This window comes from Lepidochelys olivacea, assembly GCF_965140295.1.
Source record: "Lepidochelys olivacea isolate rLepOli2 genome assembly, chromosome: 10".
Lineage (NCBI taxonomy): Eukaryota > Metazoa > Chordata > Testudines > Cheloniidae > Lepidochelys > Lepidochelys olivacea.
Genome location: NC_140420.1, coordinates 56,655,001 through 56,676,822, shown reverse-complemented (window position 1 = coordinate 56,676,822; position 21,822 = coordinate 56,655,001). Strand labels below are relative to the sequence as shown.

The 21,822-nt window shown below is 42.7% G+C and overlaps 1 protein-coding gene across 3 annotated transcripts in view; it reads right to left on the bottom strand.

Moving 5' to 3' along the window:
* The window catches only part of LRRC49 (leucine rich repeat containing 49), a gene marked incomplete at its 5' end in the record, with an annotated part of 130,612 nt that overhangs the window by 68,063 nt on the left and 40,727 nt on the right, over positions 1–21,822 (bottom strand). For all 3 annotated transcript variants that reach the window (XM_084641337.1, XM_084641338.1, XM_084641339.1), the window contains one exon: positions 6,547–6,608. In XM_084641337.1, coding sequence (XP_084497463.1) covers positions 6,547–6,608 — 62 coding nt within the window. The remainder of the gene's footprint in view (positions 1–6,546; positions 6,609–21,822) is intronic.

Genomic DNA, 21,822 nt, shown 5'->3' with positions numbered 1-21,822 from the left:
ATAATCTTTCATGCAAAGTCAGAAGTCTGAAGAATCAAATGTAAGGAGTAAACGTTTAGGTGCTAGGGTTCCCAGTAAGATGAAAGATACCAGACTACAAGTTTTTCGGGACTGATTTTTTTTTTAAGAAGTTTTCTCCCAAGGACTGGACATAAACAGTGAGAAAGCTCAGCTATATTGTTAACTGGGTACAGATCCTTGAAATAGAGAAGAAAATGGTGGAATACAAGAGGTATTGTTACAGATTACTGAGATCCGAAACATATCCCATGGATATCAAGGGACAACTGAAAGGAATACAGGGTTAATTTTTTTTAACCTAAACCTGGGCTTTCCACCTAGGCAAAAACAAAAGACTTCATCCCTGACAAGTAGCATGTTCCAAGAGGCAGACATCATGCAGCAATGCTCCATCAGGCTATACTAAAAGATGACTGACCTATGTAAAACTTTATTTAAAGATGCAGAGTCTGTATCCTTTTCCTTTACTGATGGAAAAAGCTGAAAAGGTGGTAGGTGACAGTTCTCATGGCCTTGGATATGTTCACTTAGGCAAAAAGTGTCAATTGTGGCTGGCCAAAATAAGACACTTAAATAGGTGGTCTCGTTTTGAAAAGTGCTGAGCACCCTCCGATTCCATAGGCATCAAGAGAAGCGAGGGATGTTCAGCACCTCTGAAAAATTAGTTACAGTATCTAAATGCCTCTTGGCACCCAGGTCTGAAAATGTTGGCCTTGGGTCATAAAGGTAGGCTACTAAATCCATATTAAGGGACCTAAAATAGTAGCCTGGTTTTCAGAGGTGCTGAGCACCTGGCAGCTAATATTGAAGTCAATTCATGTGCTCTGCACCTTTGAAAATTAGGCCTTTTTAGTGAGTAGGTTTAGGAGCCAAGTTTGAAATTTTTAGCCTCAATTGCTTTGTGGCTTAATTTTCACACTGTAAAATAGACAATAATTACCTACCTACCTTATGAATGTTGTGATGATTTATTAGTTACTATTTAACAATATCACCTGATCAAAAAAATCCATCATTCCACTGAAATGTCACACAAATAAATTTAGTAAAGCTAAAAGTTTAGTTCTGCAGAAGACTTTGGCCTGAAACTTTTGTGACTGCAGAGTTAAATGTGATGTTATTTGTGAACCTCTATTGTGCTAGATTAGATTTTAGTGTGACAATATTCATTCTAAATCAACTAATACTTCTGACCTTCAAAACTAGTTTCAAATACATCAGAATTCAATAGCTGCACTAAAGCCTTCTTCTACAAGAATTAGCCTGTACAGTATTTATACTTCTAGAAATTCTGCTGCTACATGCAGAATTAAAAAAACAAATCAATCTCCTTCAGGAAACAACAAAAAACTTTTTAGAAAGGTTGGTTGGGTTTTCAACCCCTTATGATAAATGAGTACTGTGGTGCTTTGAAGTTCTGAGTACTTCAACATACCTCAGATTATTAGTGAAACTGAAACAGATGTCCCTCCTTTTTCCTTTTTTTTAAGGGCATGAACCCTAAAAAAAAATAACTCCGTGCTATAATAAAATGTGCTTTTAATTATTTTTTTGTTTAAAAAATAAATTCACAAATAAATCCTCAAAAAGCCAAAGCTAAATGAAGAAGCCCTCTCTAACTATCACATTGTCTCCAACAACCGATTTCTAAGGGCTTGTCTTCAATGAAGTATTAGCTTTCGTAATCTACACTTGAGCTAACTCCTCCTAAGTTAGCCTAGCCTGAGTGAGAGTGGTCTCATAGCAAAACCACACTGGAGCAACCCAGAGTGACTGGATTAGCAGCAGAGAGAAGCTGCAACCCCACGGCATCACTAGTTCAGTCATGGGGAGCACTCAGGCTTTAGTCCAAACCCCCGACAGACCAGCTGGCTCAAGTAGGAAGCACCACTTAACTTGAGCTAGATTTTTGTACGTGGACAGGACGGAGTTGGGTTAGAGGCAACACTCTAGTTATACCTCAAGCTAACTCTGCAATGAAGAGAAGCCCAAAGCAAGTTATGCGCAAGTAGTGACAAACAAGCTCTAATGTGATATTTCCCAGCATCCTGAATATTTGCAAATCAGGATTCAGACTGTGGCACAGCACAGAGATAGCCATAAAAGATGACCCGTTACACCAATACAGGCTATATTTCAATACTCTCTTCTGATCTCTTTGTCCACCATAAAGGTGTTGCTAACCTGTTTGCAGTTGCATAATAGAAAGCTGTAACAGATGAGTGTTACAATAGTTCAAATCATTCCTTTCACTAAGTAACCAGATGGGAAAATTGCTCCTCTTCTCCAAAACCCACACCTGAAGGGGTCATATCTGTACCCAACCTATTTTTGCTAAATAAATATGATTTACAAGATGCAGAATAGAAGACAGTCATGGCCTTGTAAAGTTTACAATCATTGGCAAATTAATTTACATCTCCAAGACATGGAATAAAAATAGACTTCTTGGTTTTCATATTAAGAAATACCAGTAATAACAACCCCCCCCCCCGCCCCTCCAAGCTCTAGTGGGGCAAGTTAAATAGTTCTAAAAGCAAAAAAATCTCAAAGTTCTGCCAGATAACAATCTAGATGAGAAGTCTGGATAATTCAGCAAGAGTCCAAAAAATGATTTTTTATTCTGTGTTTGTACAGCACCTAGCACACTGAGATCCTTGTCCCTGACTGGGGCTCCTAGGTGTTACGATAATACAAATAAATAATAATAGATTATAAGGAACCCATCAAGGTGTGTTGCAATAATTGGGCCTACAATATTTTCCCTAATTGTGAACTTAACTGTAAAAAGCTTGCTCTTGCCCGCCCCCCGAACTTCAACTGGTGTAAAAAAATGCATGAAAGTTCGTAAGGTGTCACAAAAACTTCTAATAGCAAGTGTTCATGGGAAATGGTAAGAAAATAACTGAATTAGTCCAAACAAAAAGGCCTAGTGATATAACTCAAGTCCTGTCAAGATCCTGCTTAGTAAACTGGAAAAGTGCGGAACCAGAAACTAGTGAACCAAAATGGGTATACTGGTCTAATTGGTGGACAAAATAATGAGAGGATGGGCTATTTCACCCACCATTCCCTGGGTGGATTCTTAAAGAGAGAGACTTTTGGGAGAAAAATTGTCTAATGGAGTTAGCTTCACCACCATGGCTTCCAACCCCACCATCTCTTGGAACCCAGGGCCTTTGTCATCCTGATCCTGAGAGTTTGGTCCTGACCAGACCATGCCAGAGAGAGGGACCCAGATGATATTGCCACCTCTTTTGGCTCCATCTGAATCCCAAACACCACCTGGGATGATGAAACAGGATTGTACTTCAATAACAGCAACAACTGCTCCAGCTCATCTCAACTAACTTCTTCTCTTTTCTCCAAAAGTACAGTTAATACCCTCTTTAATATGATCTAAAGAGGCTGTTAAACAAGGAGGTGGAGGATTTCCTTCTAAAAACTCTCCAGCTAAAGGGAAGGGGAACAAGGAATGTTGTTAAAGTGAAAGCCTTATTTGACAAATACTTCACATTTTAAATGTTTTAAGTGTTTTTCCATCTTTTCTATGTTTTTAATAAAAGGTTAATAGGATTCTTAATGGTGTGTTTGCCATGTTACCACATGCCCAAACCTTGTTTAACACTGTTTAATGTTGGACAGTTATGGGGTTATGTAAACACCTTAAGCCCATATATTCCATTTAAATTAATGTAACAGGTGCGAATGCTATTAGTTTGCCTGACTACTAAATCTGTCCAAGCTGAGGACGGAAATAAGACATTATTTCTTTGTTCCAGTCCCCATACCAATTCTTGGTTTGGTTTTAGCTTATGAGGTCTTAACAACATGAACACTTGGGAACTTGTGTACAAAAGATTTCTTTAGAGGAACAGTAGCATTCTGGGGTTCCTCTGAAAATGAAGAGGAGAGAATATCTCATTAATATTAAGACCATAACAGCTTGAAATGTCCTCATCTGTAACGAGGCATATTACAAAGACATTCCAATTGATACATGTCAATGTTTATCAATACATGATGCAACAACTCTTGCTGCCATGTGACAAGCACCAAACTGATGCTCCAATGTGAACTTTTGCTATGTCAAAACAATTCATTCTAAATTAATCTTTTTAAAATGTTCTATCTCCTTTGGAGATATTCATAGATAACATAAAGGCCGTATTATTACATCTTATGAAGTAATTTTTTAAATCAATATCTGATTAACTGACTCTAAGGAAACCAAGCTGTGAATACAACCAGACTTTTGCAACATATCTTGCTGCTGCTGCTAGCAAGTTATCATTGTGTACCTGTGAGTAAATGCTTTAGATCATTGCATAAGTATTGTCATTTGTCTGAAATATTTTTTTGTCTTTTTACATACACATGCATGTAGAATTGTTTCTTGAAAATATATTTTCAAAGTTTACCACAAGGCATATGGTAAATCTAAATAAATAAGTCATGAGAATACGTACAAAGGGTAGTGGGAACTTTCATTCTTGATCTTACTACAGCAATACTCCATGTTAAAATTGTGTCTAAAGTTCCCATTACACTTGCCAATTTTCAGTTTAAACATCTTGGTCAAGTCAAACTGCACCAGGAAAAATATCAGTACATAATTGGTTATAAAAACACATTTTTTAAATTATTTCCCTGATACGAAACATGTCACGCATCAGTTATATAACACAAAATGTACATTCAGTGTTGTTTCACCTCCTTGATGAAATGCTGTTGTTCAATGGCATGTCAACATTTCAAAACATCAACAAGCCAAATGTCACCACCATCAAGATGTTATAATGGTGACTGGCATGTAAAGTGTTAGGTTGGTCCAAACATAAGGTTCATACAGTGGAAAAGTGCGATTTTCAACTGATTTCAGATTTTTTTTTAAACTGATTTCAACTCTAAACCAAAACCAAAACCAAACATTACATACTTGCAAGACAATGTTTAAGGTATGTACATCCCATGTAGGGACAAATTCTAAGACTGAGTTGTGCACATATAGCTTCCCTGCAAACCCGCTGAATAAACTATAAAAGCAAGCAAGATATTAGTTTGAAATCAGCTACAGATTATGTAACCAATTGGATTTGCCAAGCTTCTTTTTAGGTCCTTTTCTCTCCTTGTATACTGAAAAAATAATAGTATAATTTTGTATAAAACATTGTGGGAGAGGAGGCTGAGAGCTGGATGAGTTACTAGGTCAGTTACATAAAATCATAAAGTAATTACCACTGACTGCAGCAATACTTTCTGGTGACAGGGGAACTGGCCACTGCAGTCCTCCAACTGCTAAAACCAGGCTAGGACATTTGTTGGCAGAACAGAAACAAAAAGTATGTTTAAAATTTGGGAACCAACCATTATTCAACAGAAATAAAATGCTAATCTATGTCTGCTACTACCCAAATTTAAAACATGAAGCAGAGGCACTAGCAGATTAACTCATGTGAAATATCTATAGTTTAGTAGAAGCTCGTATTAGATTTTCAACTTTTTTTAATACCCAGTAATTTTAAGGGTAAATGCTGCATCACTGCATTAAGTAAATTGGAGGTCTTTGCAAGGAATAAAATGCAGGTCTGCATAAAATACTCTAACTTACTAGTATAATAACAATTTCTGTTAGTTTTAACATAAATCATTCCTATTTTCCATCCCTACAAAGAGAATAAGTACAGCAAAAACATCATGATTTTTCCAGCAATAAAGGAATGCAGTACCTTTTCTAGGTCTCTAATAAAATAATTTGATGCTGTTAGATTTCTCCTTAGTTCTATATTTATGATGATTAAGATATATGAGCAACCATAAGTTGCTCTCTAAGGAAAATCGTGCATGCAGTACTTTTTAAAATAACATTTTCTTTTATTTTGGGATGACTATAAATACAGAATCCAGTAACATTTGAAAATACGATGAGAAGACAGATGTAGATGACAAACATTTCTATACATTTATAATGAAACATGCTCATCAGTTCTTAAAACAACAGAAGTCTTACTGAGAAAGCTGAGTTACTACGTTCTGATGGCCCAGTTTGAAAGAGTGACACAATAATGAATACAGATTGCAGCTTTAGGTAACAAAAGATGTTCAGAAAGCAATACAAATGAAGAATAATCTAGTCACATCAATTAAACAGATTTTAATTCGATATTTTATGTTGTGATGAATGTAAACATAAATGTAACTTATATACTGTTAAACAGATACTTAAATTAACACTAAAATTATACAGTATTTACAATACTATTTTCTATTTTCATAACTATAAACTGTATGGTCATCTTTAAACAGAATAGTAGAATTTTCATAAATAGAATGTACATTTAAAGGATGAGGGTTTAGAGAACTTCAGTTTCACACATTTTGTATAATCCAGACATTGTATATTTCTTATTCAATCTGCCATATTAGAAAATTGTAACCACCTGCAAAGTATTCCAATTTTAACTTAATACAGCTGCAATATTATACTTAAGTTACCGATAAGAAGCAAACTGGTAGTCCCCTTACCTAGATATATTGTTAAAGCTGAGAAACAGATGCTGGAGGCAGGGCAAAGTATCCACATCTTTCTAGAAAGAAAGAGAAGCATAAATTCAGCAGCTGAAAGAGAACATCTTTTGAACCTCTCTACTTGGCCTGATGATGAAATATACACATTTCTATTTTCTGTAACCTTGCTGCAACATTGATTTCTGTTGAACATGCAGCTCCATTCCTCTCTGGTGCAGACTCCAAGGGAGTGCTTCAGTGCAGATATCTACTCTGCAGATCAAGCTGCACCACTTGCAAGGTAAATAGCGTTAAAGAGAATGAGACTGCTGTTAACCATTTTTAACAGCCTTTCAGGAAAGGAGCCAAGGTGCTTGCCTCAGCGTTTAAGCTTCAGGGCAAGCATGCTGTAATCAAACTGCATAAATATAAATTTGATGTTGTGACCATTCTGCACTAAAGCTTCAAAGTGCAAACTCATAAATTACCTTCCAAATCGCAGTGGCTGTACTGTCAATGGGAGACTTAAGTCAGGATTCTCTCCTATCAACCAACTCACTATCTTTTAAATTGTATAAAAATCTACACCATATGAATAAAAAACAACATACAGATGGACTCTGGAGTCCAATCTTCCAAAAGCTATGTATTTTAACAGTACAAAATTGTTATTGGTGGTTTTAAATGCTACTATAAATCTTTTGGAATACTTGAAATAGTATCTAATTCAACATGTTAATAAAGCAAATAAGAGCAAGCTGTATGCGCAAAATACAAATCCACATTGACTAGGGATTGCGGTTTGTCGTTACCCATCCACATATTCATTTATGCCATTAGATGCATCTCCCTACCCTGTAAAAACCCATTCTCCAACTTGCGGATATGAACACACCCAGTCCAAGTGCTTGGAGACTGGTGCAGGGGCAGGCCACTTGTATTTTTCCAGTAGCTAGACCCATATTCCCACCCCCCATCAGCTTTAGTCTCCATGACTTCTAATTGTGGTTATAGTTGACATGGGGAAAGAGCAGGACAGAAATACACCTAAAGGCTAGGTATTAAGAGGTTGTGTGAATGGTGATTCTTCCTCAAATCCTCAGTGTCTAGCTGATCACAATACTGTGGGATGTGAAGGAATTTTCTTTGGGTAGCAGTCTGCCACAGCCACAATTGTTTGCTTTTCCCTGTAGGGTTGCCAAGGACTGTCCTGGAGTATCCAGAAATTAAAGATTATGTCATGTGATGAAACCTCCAGGAATATGTCCAACCAAAACTGGCAACCCTACCTTGGGGTAGCTTGCAAGCATCACAAACATGGGTGTAAGTTTACCCTAAGTTCTGTAAGGAAGTCACAGAGTAACTGAAGTTCTGCTTCCATCAATTTAGCTGGCTGATACAGTGGAACGCTGATTCTGGGCCCGGCAAACAAGCACAGACTGGTGGGACCGCATAGTGTTGCGGGTATGGGATGATTCACAGCGGCTGCGAAACTTTCGCATGCGTAAGGCTACTTTCCTGGAACTCTGTGAGTTGCTTTCTCCCACCCTGAAGCGCAGGAATACCAAGATGAGAGCTGCCCTGACAGTTGAGAAGCGAGTGGCGATAGCCCTGTGGAAGCTTGCTATGCCTGACTGCTACCGGTCAGTCGGGAATCAATTTGGAGTGGGCAAATCTACTGTGCGGGCTGCTGTGATCCAAGTAGCCAATGCAATTATTGACATTCTGTTATCAAGGGTAGTGACTCTGGGAAATGTGCAGGTCATACTAGATGGCTTTGCTGCAATGGGTTTCCCTAACTGTGGTGGGGCAATAGACGGAACGCATATCCCTATCTTGGCACTGGACCACCTTGCCAACCAGTATGTAAACTGCAAGGGATAGTTCTCAATGGTGCTGCAAGCACTGGTGGATCACAAGGGACATTTCACTGAAATCAACGTGAGATGGCCAGGAAAGGTGCATGATGCTCGCATCTTTAGGAAGTCCGGGCTGTTTGAGCAGCTGCAAGAAGAGACTTACTTCCCAGACCAGAAAATTACAGTTGGGGATTGTCAAGGTTCCTCCCCCACTCTGAACTCTAGGGTACAGATGTGGGGACCTGCATGAAAACCTCCTAAGCTTATCTTTACCAGCTTAGGTCAAAACTTCCCCAAGGTACAAAATATTACCCCTTGGACAGGCCGCTACCACCACCAAACTAATACTGGTTACTGGGGAAGAGCTGTTTGGACGCGTCCTTCCCCCCAAAATACTTCCCAAAACCTTGCACCCCACTTCCTGGACAAGGTTTGGTAAAAAGCCTCACCAATTTGTCTAGGTGACTACAGACCCAGACCCTTGGATCTTAAGAACAATGAACAATCCTCCCAACACTTGCACCCCCCCTTTCCTGGGAAATGTTGGATAAAAAGCCTCACCAATTTGCATAGGTGACCACAAACCCAAACCCTTGGATCTGAGAACAATGAAAAAGCATTCAGTGTTTTACAAGAAGACTTTTAATAAAAAATAGAAGTAAATAGAAATAAAGAAATCCCCCCTGTAAAATCAGGATGGTATATATCTTACAGGGTAATTAGATTCAAAAACATAGAGAACCCCTCTAGGCAAAACCTTACGTTACAAAAAAGATACACAGACAGAAATAGTTATTCTATTCAGCACAATTCTTTTCTCAGCCATTTAAAGAAATCATAATCTAACACATACCTAGCTAGATTACTTACTAAAAGTTCTAAGGCTCCATTCCTGTTCTGTCCCTGGCCAAGACGACTACAGACAGACACACAAACCCTTTGTTTCTCTCCCTCCTCCCAGCTTTTGAAAGTATCTTGTCTCCTCATTGGTCATTTTGGTCAGGTGCCAGCGAGGTTACCTTTAGCTTCTTAACCCTTTACAGGTGAGAGGAGCTTTCCCCTGGCCAGGAGGGATTTCAAAGGGGTTTACCCTTCCCTTTATATTTATGACACGCCCCCCAAATCTCAGCTAGGGTGAAACACTGGCTGGGATTTCTTCCTGGAGCTCTAGGAAAACAGAGTTAATAAGACACATGCATCTCTAAATATACTACCAAGTACATAAAGACTAACAATATTTTCCACATCTCAAGGACGATTTTAACCAGTTGATTCTGGGAAACTTTCACGGGAGAGTGCATCAGCCACTTTGTTAGAAGCTCCTGAGATGTGTTGGATGTCGAAATCAAAATCTTGGAGAGCTAAACTCCACCGAAGAAGTTTTCTGTTAGTTTCTTTGACGGTGTGAAGCCACTTTAGTGCAGCATGGTCGGTTTGCAGGTGGAAACGCCGTCCCCAAACATATGGGCGTAGCTTTTCCAGAGCGTAGACAATGGCATAACATTCTTTTTCAGTGACTGACCAGTTGCTTTCCCTCTCAGACAGTTTTTTGCTGAGAAACACTACAGGGTGGAATTCTTGATCAGGTCCTTTCTGCATTAAAACTGCTCCCACACCACGCTCGGATGCATCTGTGGTTACTAGGAACGGTTTGTCAAAGTCTGGGGCCCTTAGTACAGGGTCAGACATGAGTGTCGCTTTAAGCTTGTTAAAGGCCTTCTGACACTTTCCGGTCCACTGAACAGCATTTGGCTGTTTCTTTTTGGTTAGGTCTGTCAGTGGGGCAGCGATTTGGCTGTAGTGCGGTACAAATCGTCTGTAATAACCGGCCAAGCCTAAGAAGGATTGAACCTGTTTCTTTGACTTTGGGACAGGCCACTTTTGGATAGCATCCACTTTGGCCTGTAGGGGGCTGATAGTTCCTTGACCCACCTGGTGTCCAAGGTAAGTCACTCTGTTTAGGCCTATTTGACACTTCTTAGCCTTAACAGTTAGTCCTGCCTCCCTTATGCGCTCAAGGACTTTTTGTAGATGTTACAGGTGGTCTGCCCAGGAATCCGAAAATATGGCCACATCGTCAAGGTAGGCGACTGCATATTCTCCTAATCCCGCTAGGAGACCATCTACAAGTCTTTGGAAAGTGGCGGGTGCATTTCGCAGCCCGAAAGGGAGTACATTAAATTCATACAGCCCGAGATGTGTGATGAAGGCTGACCTTTCCTTGGCAGATTCATCTAGCGGTACCTGCCAGTACCCCTTGGTTAAGTCCAAGGTAGAGATGAACTGGGCCCTTCCCAGTTTCTCTAATAGTTCATCTGTGCGTGGCATGGGATAGTTGTCTGGGTGAGTTACAGCATTTAGCTTACGGTAGTCCACGCAAAAACGTATTTCCCCATCTGGTTTGGGAACTAGAACCACTGGAGATGCCCATGCACTTTCAGAGGGGCGGATTACACCCATCTGTAACATATCCTGGATCTCCCGTTCTATAGCAGTTTTAGCTTGAGGAGACACCCGGTAAGGTTGGACCCTAATTGGGTGAGCATTACCTGTGTCAATGGAGTGGTATGCCCGTTCAGTCAGTCCTGGGGTGGCTGAGAACGTTGGCGCGTAGCTAGTGCACAGCTCCTGGATCTGCTGTCGCTGCATACGCCCAAGGGTCATGGAGAGGTTCACCTCTTCCACACCACCAGCACATTTCCCTTCGTAGTAGACACCTTCAGGCCACTCAGCGTCGTCTCCTCCCTGGGCTGTAAACTGACAAACCTTTAATTCTCTGGAATAAAAGGGCTTTAGAGAATTAATATGATACACCTTAGGCTTTTGGTTGTAGGTGGGGAATGCTATGAGATAATTAACAGCTCCCAGGCGCTCCTGGACCACGAATGGCCCTTCCCACGATGCTTCCATTTTATGGGCCTGGAGCGCCTTTAAGACCATGACCTGGTCTCCTACTTTGAAGGAACGCTCTCTGGCATGTTTATCATACCAGGCTTTTTGCTCTTTTTGAGCATCCTGTAAGTTTTCTCTAGCAAGGGCTAAAGAGGTTCGGAGGGTGTTTTGTAGGTTGGTTACAAAGTCCAGAATGTTAGTTCCTGGAGAAGGTGTAAATCCCTCCCATTGCTGCTTCACCAACTGCAATGGCCCCTTAACCTCACGGCCATATACAAGTTCAAATGGGGAAAACCCTAAACTGGGATGTGGTACAGCTCTGTAGGCAAAGAGCAACTGCTGCAATACTAGGTCCCAATCATTGGAGTGCTCATTTACGAATTTACGTATCATGGCCCCCAAAGTTCCATTAAACTTCTCCACCATGCCATTTGTTTGATGATGGTAAGGAGTGGCAACCAAGTGATTTACCCCATGAGCTTCCCAAAGGTTTTTCATAGTTCCTGCCAGGAAATTAGTCCCTGCATCTGTGAGGATGTCGGAGGGCCAACCTACCCTGGCAAAAATGTCTGCTAGTGCCTGGCACACACTTTTAGCCCTGGTGTTGCTTAGAGCTACTGCTTCCGGCCATCGGGTGGCAAAATCCATGAAAGTCAGTATGTACTGCTTTCCTCTGGGTGTCTTTTTCGGAAAAGGACCCAGAATATCCACAGCTACTCGCTGAAATGGAACTTCAATGATGGGGAGTGGCTGGAGAGGAGCTTTGACCTGGTCTTGGGGTTTTCCCACTCTTTGGCACACCTCACAAGACTGGACATAGGTAGAAACATCCTTGCCCATTCCCTCCCAGTGGAATGACCCCCCCAAACGGTCTTTGGTCCTGTTCACCCCAGCATGGCCACTAGGGTGATCATGGGCTAAGCTCAAGAGCTTGGCCCGGTATTTAGTTGGAACTACCAACTGTCTCTGAGGATGCCAGTCTTCCTGGTGTCCCCCAGAAAGAGTTTCCTTGTATAAAAGTCCTCTTTCTACAACAAACCTGGATCGATTAGAAGAGCTGAGAGGCGGTAGGTTGCTCCGTGCCGCCGTCCAAGCTCTCTGGAGGCTTTCATCTGCTTCCTGTTCGGTCTGGAACTGTTCCCTTGATGCTGGAGACATCAGTTCCTCATGGGATTGTGGACCTAGGCTTGGTCCCTCTGGAAGCGATATAGGGGATGGAGCTGGTTCTGTTGACTGTGAACCGCCCTCCGCTGGTGCACTATGTTGGGATTCAGGCTCCGGCTGAGCCTCTTGTGTAGGGTTATCGGCTGCTGCCAGTTCAGGTTCGGTGGGGCCCTCTGGTGTTGAGGTTGCAAGTACTGGATTCAGTGCTGACACGGGGTCTGGTGTTGGTTGTTCGGCTGGTTCCGGTTCTGGGACTGGTTCCGTCTGGGTCTCTGGGACTGGATCCACTACTGCTGTTGCAGACATTGGCCTGGGGTCCAGGTCCATCACCTCTGACTGGGTCCTGATAGAAGTTTCCGGAACAGAGCTAGGCCTCACGGCTTGTTTAGCCTGGTTGCGGGTGACCATTCCCACCCTCTTGGCCTGCTTCACATGATTGGCCAAGTCTTCCCCCAACAGCATGGGGATAGGATAATCATCATAGACTGCAAAAGTCCACATTCCTGACCAGCCCTTGTACTGGACAGGCAACTTGGCTGTAGGCAAATTGAAAGAGTTGGACTTGAAGGGTTGAATCGTCACTTGGATCTCTGGGTTGATTAAATTGGGGTCCACTAAGGAAGCATGGATAGCTGACACTTGTGCTCCGGTGTCCCTCCACGCGGTGACCTTCTTCCCACCCACACTCACAGTTTCCCTCCGCTCCAAGGGTATCTGGGAGGTATCTGGGCCTGTGGACCTCTGGTGTGATTCCGGTGCAATGAACTGTAATCTGTTGGGGTTCTTGGGGCAGTTGGCCTTTACATGCCCCAGCTCGTTACACTTAAAACATCGTCCAGCTGACGGGTCACTGGGGCGAGGAGGGTTGCTGGAGAACGGGGTGGTGGGACGATAAGGGGTCTGGAGGGTTCTTTGGGAGGTAGGTGGAGCTTTGGGCGGCCCCCGGTAATAGGGTGTGGTCTGGGGTGGTCCCTTCTGGTCTCCGCTCCAACTGCGACCAGTTTTCTTCTTCTCTGCCACCTCCACCCATCTGGCTCCAATCTCTCCTGCCTCAATTACAGTTTTGGGTTTCCCATCTAGGATGTATCTTTCTATTTCCTCAGGAACACCCTCTAAGAATTGTTCCATTTGCATTAGGAAGGGCAAATTTACTGGAGATTCAACACTTGCTCCTGATATCCAGGCATCCCAATGTTTTACAATGTGGTAGGCATGTCGGGTAAATGACATGTCTGGTTTCCACCTTAGGGCTCTGAACCTCCGACGAGACTGCTCGGGTGTTATCCCCATTCTGACTCTCGCCTTGGATTTAAACAGTTCATACTTGTTCATGTGTTCTTTAGGCATTTCAGCTGCCACCTCAGCTAAGGGTCCACTGAGCTGCGGCCTCAGCTCTACCATGTATTGGTCAGTAGAGATGTTGTACCCAAGGCAGGCCCTTTCGAAGTTTTCTAAGAAGGCCTCAGTATCATCACCTGCCTTGTAGGTGGGGAACTTTCTGGGATGGGAAGTGGTACCTGGAGAAGGATTGCTAGGGTTTGTTGGTATATTCTGCTGGGCCTTTATCCTCTCCATCTCCTCCACATGCTTCCTCTCTTTTTCCTTCTCCTCCTCCTTCAGCCGCATGAGTTCTATCTGTCTTTCATGTTCCCTTTGTTTTTCCTCAGCCTGAAATTTGGCTAATTCCAGCTGTAGTCGAGCTGAGGATTTGGCCATTCTAACCTCTCTGTTTTTAACTAACTTTACACCCGAGGTTTAGAAATAAACAAACAAAACTTGGCTGTAAAATTTTGCTGTGCTGGAATAGAATACCTATTCTCTGATAGTGATTGTCAGCCTACAGAAAAAGACAATTCCCTTGTCTCTGCTCTGGGCCCAAATTAAAGCAAAAAACCTCCAACTACTCGGAAAACTGCTTACCCAGCCCAAAGAAAAAAATTTCTTTTCAAACCTGTGCTCCTTGTAAAACAAAAAAAATCAAAATCCTAAAAAAAACCCTGCCACTTTTGTCTCCAGGCAAATGGGTAGAGCACACACCCCCTATTTACTTTTAGGAAGAAAAGAAAAAAAAAACCTCTGGGTTGGAAGACTGTGAATTTCCCTGCAGGAGTTAAGTACCCTGCCTCCAGGCAAGAAAACCTGCAATTCACAAGATAATCCCCTTTTGTCTCTGCTTGGCCACAAAGCAGAGAGAAACCAAGCTGCTTTCAGTTTCAAAGCTGCCTTCTGGACTTCCTAAAAATTCCTTTTTAAAATCTGTATTTCTAGTTCAAAAAATCTCAACTGGATCTCAAAATGATTTCAGGTTAATCCCACCACTGTGCCACCATGTCAAGGTTCCTCCCCCACTCTGAACTCTAGGGTACAGATGTGGGGACCTGCATGAAAACCTCCTAAGCTTATCTTTACCAGCTTAGGTCAAAACTTCCCCAAGGTACAAAATATTACCCCTTGGACAGGCCGCTACCACCACCAAACTAATACTGGTTACTGGGGAAGAGCTGTTTGGACGCGTCCTTCCCCCCAAAATACTTCCCAAAACCTTGCACCCCACTTCCTGGACAAGGTTTGGTAAAAAGCCTCACCAATTTGTCTAGGTGACTACAGACCCAGACCCTTGGATCTTAAGAACAATGAACAATCCTCCCAACACTTGCACCCCCCCTTTCCTGGGAAATGTTGGATAAAAAGCCTCACCAATTTGCATAGGTGACCACAAACCCAAACCCTTGGATCTGAGAACAATGAAAAAGCATTCAGTGTTTTACAAGAAGACTTTTAATAAAAAATAGAAGTAAATAGAAATAAAGAAATCCCCCCTGTAAAATCAGGATGGTATATATCTTACAGGGTAATTAGATTCAAAAACATAGAGAACCCCTCTAGGCAAAACCTTACGTTACAAAAAAGATACACAGACAGAAATAGTTATTCTATTCAGCACAATTCTTTTCTCAGCCATTTAAAGAAATCATAATCTAACACATACCTAGCTAGATTACTTACTAAAAGTTCTAAGGCTCCATTCCTGTTCTGTCCCTGGCCAAGACGACTACAGACAGACACACAAACCCTTTGTTTCTCTCCCTCCTCCCAGCTTTTGAAAGTATCTTGTCTCCTCATTGGTCATTTTGGTCAGGTGCCAGCGAGGTTACCTTTAGCTTCTTAACCCTTTACAGGTGAGAGGAGCTTTCCCCTGGCCAGGAGGGATTTCAAAGGGGTTTACCCTTCCCTTTATATTTATGACAGGGATGTTGAAATGCCAATAGTTATCCTTGGGGACCCAGCCTACCCCTTGCTCCCACGGCTCATGAAGCCATACACAGGCAGCCTGGATAGTACTAAGGAGCAGTTCAACTATAGGCTGAGCAAGTGCAGAATGGTGGTAGAATGTGCCTTTGGATATTTAAAAGCTTGCTGGCGCTGTTTGCTGACTAGATCAGACCTTAGCGCAACCAACATTCCCATTGTTATTGCTGCTTGCTGTGTGCTCCATAGTATCTGTGAGAGTAAGGGGACACATTTATGGCAGGGTGGGAGGTTGAGGCAAATCGCCTAGCGTCCGATTTTGAGCAGCCAGACACCAGGGCCATTAGAAGAGCACAGCAGGGCACGCTGCTCATCAGAGAGGCTTTGAAAACCAGTTTCATGACTGGCCAGCCTTCTGTGTGACAGTTGTGTGTATTTCTCCTTGATGCAAACCCACCCTCTTTGCTGATTTTAATTCCCTGTAAGCCAGCCACCCTCCCGGCTTCAAAATAAAGTAACTATTGTTTTGAAACCATGCATTCTTTCTTTATTAATTAAAGAAAAAGGGAGATAACTGACAAGGTAGCCAGGGTGGAGTGGGGGAAGAGAAATACAACCCCACATTGCTTATTGTAGCCACACTACAAATCAAACTGTTTGAATGACAGCCTTCTGTTGCTTGGGCCATCCTCTGGAGTGGAGTGGCTGGGTGCCCGGAGCCTCCTCACACCCGCATTCTTGGGCGTCTGGGTGAGGAGGATATGGAACTTGGGGAGAAGGTCAGGAGGTTGTACAATGGATGCAGTGGGGTGTCTGTGCTCTTGTTGGCTTTCCTGCAGCTGCACCAGACGCTTCATCATGTCCATTTGGTCCCCCATTAGCCTTAGCATCACCTCCTGCCTCCGCTCTTCGCACTCCTGCCTCTGCTCTTTGCGCTCACTTAATGCTTTCCTGGCCTCTGCCACTGAATGCCTCCATGCATTCAGTTGTGCCCTATCAGTGCGGGAGCACTGCATTAGCTCGGAAAACATGTAATTGCAAGTGCGTTTTTTCTGCCTTCTAATCTGCAATAACCTCAGGGACGGAGATAATGGGGGAGCCTAGAAACATTTGCACCTGGGGGGAGAAAAAAAGGGAGAGTAAAATTTATGATGATACATTTCTGAGAACAAAACGGAGACTCTTTCACAGTTGTGAATCTAGCAATTCACAGCAGACAGCACATGTGCTTTAGGTACAAGGTCGCATTTTGCCTTTTATATTGAGCGCCAGCCGTTATGGTGACACATCACACATGGCTGGGCAACAGAATTCGGTTTCCATGCAGCCATAGTAAGGCAAAGGGTACGTGGGGTTGGCTTTGTATGCAAAACATGTGGGAATGGTTTCAAACTGCAGCGCCATCCTTTCCCATAGCAAGCAATGGATTGGGTTTCACATTTAAAAGGAGGGGCTGCGGTTTTTGGGTGGATGTGCAGCACATACCTCCCACCACCCCACCGCGTGGCTATTCTCCAGGATGATCCCTTTAGCCAAGCGCAAACAGCCCAGCATGAATGGGGTACTTTTCCTGTTCCCTTACAAAAATTCCCCTATTTCAACCAGGTGACCAGGAATGATATTACTCTCCTGAGGCTGACACAGAAAGATATAGACCAAATGTTGCTTGAATGTGACCAAAACTCAGGACCATCTTCTACCATGCTTTGTGCTGCAATGATTCCAGAATTCTTTCAGAGTACCTCCAGGAGAGTTTCATGGAGATGTCCCTGGAGGACTCCCACTCCATCCCCAGACACGTTAACAGACTTTTCCAGTAACTGTACGGGCAGCAAATGCATCCCAATTCTTCAGGGCAAATCAAACATGAAACACTATTGCTTTTAAACCCTGCACTGTAGTTACAAATGTGCACTCACCAGAGGTGCCTTCTCCAGCTTCAGAGTCGGGGATCCCGCCTTCGAATGCACAGTGAGGAAAAGGTCCTGGCTGCTGGGGAGAACGGATTCACTGCTTGCCTGCTGCGCATTCTCCTCCTCCTCATCCACAAAATCTTCCTCCCTGTTGCGTGAGACTCCCCACTTGCATGTGTCCACGGATAGTGGTGGGGTAGTGGTAGGGTCCCCTCCTAGAATGGCATGCAGCTGATCATAGAAGTGGCATGTATGGGGCTCTGACCCAGAGCAACCGTTTGCCTCCTTTGTCTTTTGGTAGGCTTGCTCCAGCTCCTTAACTTCCATGTGGCACTGCTGTGTCCCCCTGTTGTAGCCTCTCTCCAACCTGCCCTGTGAGATTTTGGCAAATATATTTGCATTTCTTCTTTTTGATCGGAGTTCTGCCTGCACAGATGCTTCTCCCCATACAGCAAGCAGATCCCTTTTGGTCCATGCTGGAGCTCGTTTGCAATTCTAGGGGGACTGTATGGTCACCTGTGCTGCTGAGTTTGCCATGCTGACCAAACAGGAAATGAAATTCAAAATTTCCCGGGGCTTTTCCTGTGTACCTGACTAGTGCATCGGAGTTCAAAGTGCTGTCCAGAGTGGTCACAATGGAGCACTGTGGGATAGCTCCCGGAGGCAAATACCATCGATTTGCGTCTGCACTACCCCAAATTCGATCCAGCAAGGTCGATTTTAGCGCTACTCCCCTCGCCAGGGAGGATTACAGAAGTCAATTTTAAGAGCCCTTTAAGTCGACGGAATGGGGTTGTTTGTGTGGACGCATTCATTTTAAAATTGACCTAATGCGGCTAAATTCGACCTGACCCCGTAGCATAGACCAGGCCTCAGCTTTCAAGAACAGTACGTTTCTGAGCCCTCCTGGCATCAGAGATAAAGCTTGAGAAGAAGAACACTAAAGGCTCAAAAATGAGATAGCAGAGAAAAGAAATTTAAAAATAATATTTTTAAAATAATACATTTGAAGACAAGCTCATGCGTTTGGGTGCCCGACACAATTTCTGAAATCTTGGGGTTAGCAATGCTGCTGTTTAAGGTTATCTAAGGTTTGAAGTTACAACAAAGTTATGATATATCTTTATTCCATAATTACTCTGTCAAGTTATATTAGGTACTGCCACCAATAGCACTGTCAAAATACAACCGATGCACAAGAAATCTAATCCATTTTAGTACCAAAATTAAGTGATAATTCTGCAATTTTAGTCCTATATCATGATTCAACAGCAAGGAACAAAAACAAGAATTATTCTGTCCTATCACTGGTAAAGAAAATCCAAAACTGTCCTTAAAAATAAAGCTGCACAAGAAATCCAAAAGGAACTCACTAACAATATTTTAAAAATATTCCTTTCACAAAATAATAGAGTGGATTGCAGATGTTGGGATAGCTGTCACATGGAATAGTGGGATACTTCCAGCTCACTACTGGGACCCGAGTCAAGAGGGGCTGCATCTAGATTGCAAAACAATAGGGCTCACAACCTGGGTCCCAGCTTAACTCAAGCTTGGACCTTTCAGTCCTGTAGGGTCTTGGGACCCTGGGTCCAAGCCCTAGATTAGTGCAATTGCAGTGTAGACACTAGGGGGGTTAGGCATGAGCCTGGGCTCAGGCATGAGCTTATGTTGCAGTGTAGACATACCCTCAGAGTCCCCAAGAACTCCACATACAAAGCGGTCAGTTCAGTTAGCCCTCCAGCCAAGTCATAAACAAACTTATCCCATTCTGGGGTAGCGAAATTCCAATCAATCAAGTCCCAACAAACAAAAAAGTTGTTCTGTCCTTCAGTGGGTCCTCTTCAGCCAGCCCTCTGGGTCCTGTACCCATCCCCTCATTGGGCTACCTTTGAGAGTCTTTTTGGCTCTGGGATAGAGCACTCCACCCCCAGGCTGGTTCCCCTGGAGTACATTCTCAGTTCTTGCTGGACTCCATTCCTTCCATCCTTCCCCGCTCCAGTATAGAACACTGGGCCTCAGGCTGGTTCCCCTGGGATAGCCAACTTCCTGTAGACCTTGGCTTAGGGCTTTCCACAAGAACATACCCACTCCCTGTGGTTCCACACCAAAATAGATCTCCCAGCCCTCTTATGAGGCTATTGCAAATAATTCCCCTAATACTTTACTAAGGTTTACCACAACTCAGTTTACACAAAAGCATTTCTTTAATAGACCAAAGGCCACTTGGTGTTGATTACACTCAAAATACAAATATACGCATACACAAACTTATATGCAACATCCTAGTACAGTGGTTCTCAAACTGTGGGTTGGGACCCCATTTTAATGGGATTGCCAGGGCCAGCATTAGATTTGCTGGAACCCAGGGTTGAAACTGAAGCCTGAGCTCCACCCCACCCAGAGGAGTGGGACTTGGGCTGCAGCCTCTTCTCTTCCAATCTGAGGTGGCAAGGCTTGGGCTCTGGCTCCCTCTCCCTCCACCCAGGGCAGCAGGGCTTGGGCTCCAGCCCTCCCTCTGGGATCATGTAGTAACTTTGTTGTCAGAAGGGGGTCACGGTGCAATGAAATTTGAGAACCCCTGTCCTAGTATCAATCCAGTTATAAGTATTGGCCAAAATACTTACAACAGGATCAGGCCCAGGACATACCCCTCTGGAGTCACAGCATGATGGGAGACAAAGAAACTCCCCAAAACCTTATCTTTTATACACTATAATAAATAAGTGATATCACTGCTGGTTATCAGACCATAGCCAAAGCTAGAGGAAGGAGTTTTAGTCAAGACAAGACTAATGGCTGGGCCCGCTCCTCAAGATTTTCTTCTTATTTTATTTTACCATATTTCTTCCCAATAACTGAACTAAGCATTTCTTTTTAAACAAACCATATATAACCAATTATTTACTGCACCTGGGGCCCAATTAAGCAAGTTTTCTTTATTTCTATTACCTCATCCCAAACGTTAAATAAGATAATGCTGGTATTTCAAGGGTCACAAGAAGTTTAATAGAAACAAGCTCTTCTTTCCCGTGATCTCATTCTTTTTTGGTCACATGCTTTTAGGCCTATCACTTATGCTAACATTCAAACTCAATTTGAAAAACACAGTTCACCCATGTCCAGTGTAGGCCAAATTCCTGCAGAGGCCCAGGTGTCCATTAAGCTATCATCTGACCCCTATAATCTCATCCCCTCAGGTTGGGAAGCAGCTAATTAGTTATCGCACAGGTAAACTAGCCCCATCTCCCATTAAAAGAGCCAGTCACCCTGTGACAGGAGGTTACAATAAAAATATAAAAATAATATACTGCATTCATTAAATAGTCAACACCACCTAGAACTCAATTTCTAATATCTTTGAATTAAAACAGGCCAAAGAGAAAGCATGTTTACTAAAATTAAAATGATCCAAGACTTGCCTGAACTGAGCATGAGGATAATTTTTCTTTAACCAAGCCAAAGTAGACTGAGACCAAGATGGATTTCACAGATACTATAGCTCAAACATGCTAATTCTTAAAAATTAAGTTATATTTATTTATTTATTATACCCAGAGTATTAACTGTCTGGGTATAATTTAAAGAAACAAAAATATCTACCATACACTAGTCAATCATTATTTCCATGTTCTCATTGTTTCAAGGAACAAGAACAATTGTGGATAATTTGGCATACTACATGAACAGTTAGACACCCAGGAGATTCAAGAAAATATTCCTGAGGGAAAGAGAGCAGGGACTAAGCATGAAGTTGAGCAGCAGTATGACATGGGAAATTTTGATTACACAATCAACATTTTTGTTACTGTTTATTTAGGGGTTGGTTTGTTTTTAATATTCTTTACTGAATGACGGAAAGCAAATACATCATCAAAAACTCACAAAAAATGCTGAGTAAAATCTTGGCACTGCTGAAGTCAATGACTAAATTCCCGGATACACAGCAGTACCTGAGGTAACTCAGACCTACTTTAAAAAAAAAAAGCCCCAGGTGCATTAAGAGTTGCAATCTACTTGTGTAAGATGATCCTATCAACTTGGAAAAAAATCAGTCAACGTTCCTACAGGAAAGCTCCATCACTCCCAAGGAGGAAGTTCCATTTGCATATCATATCTTACCAGAGAGATGGATACAGAATTCTGCTGGCTACACGTTATAAAGGAGACTGAATTTAAAAGGGCCAAATCTCAGCTCAGCTCAGCCACATCTCAAA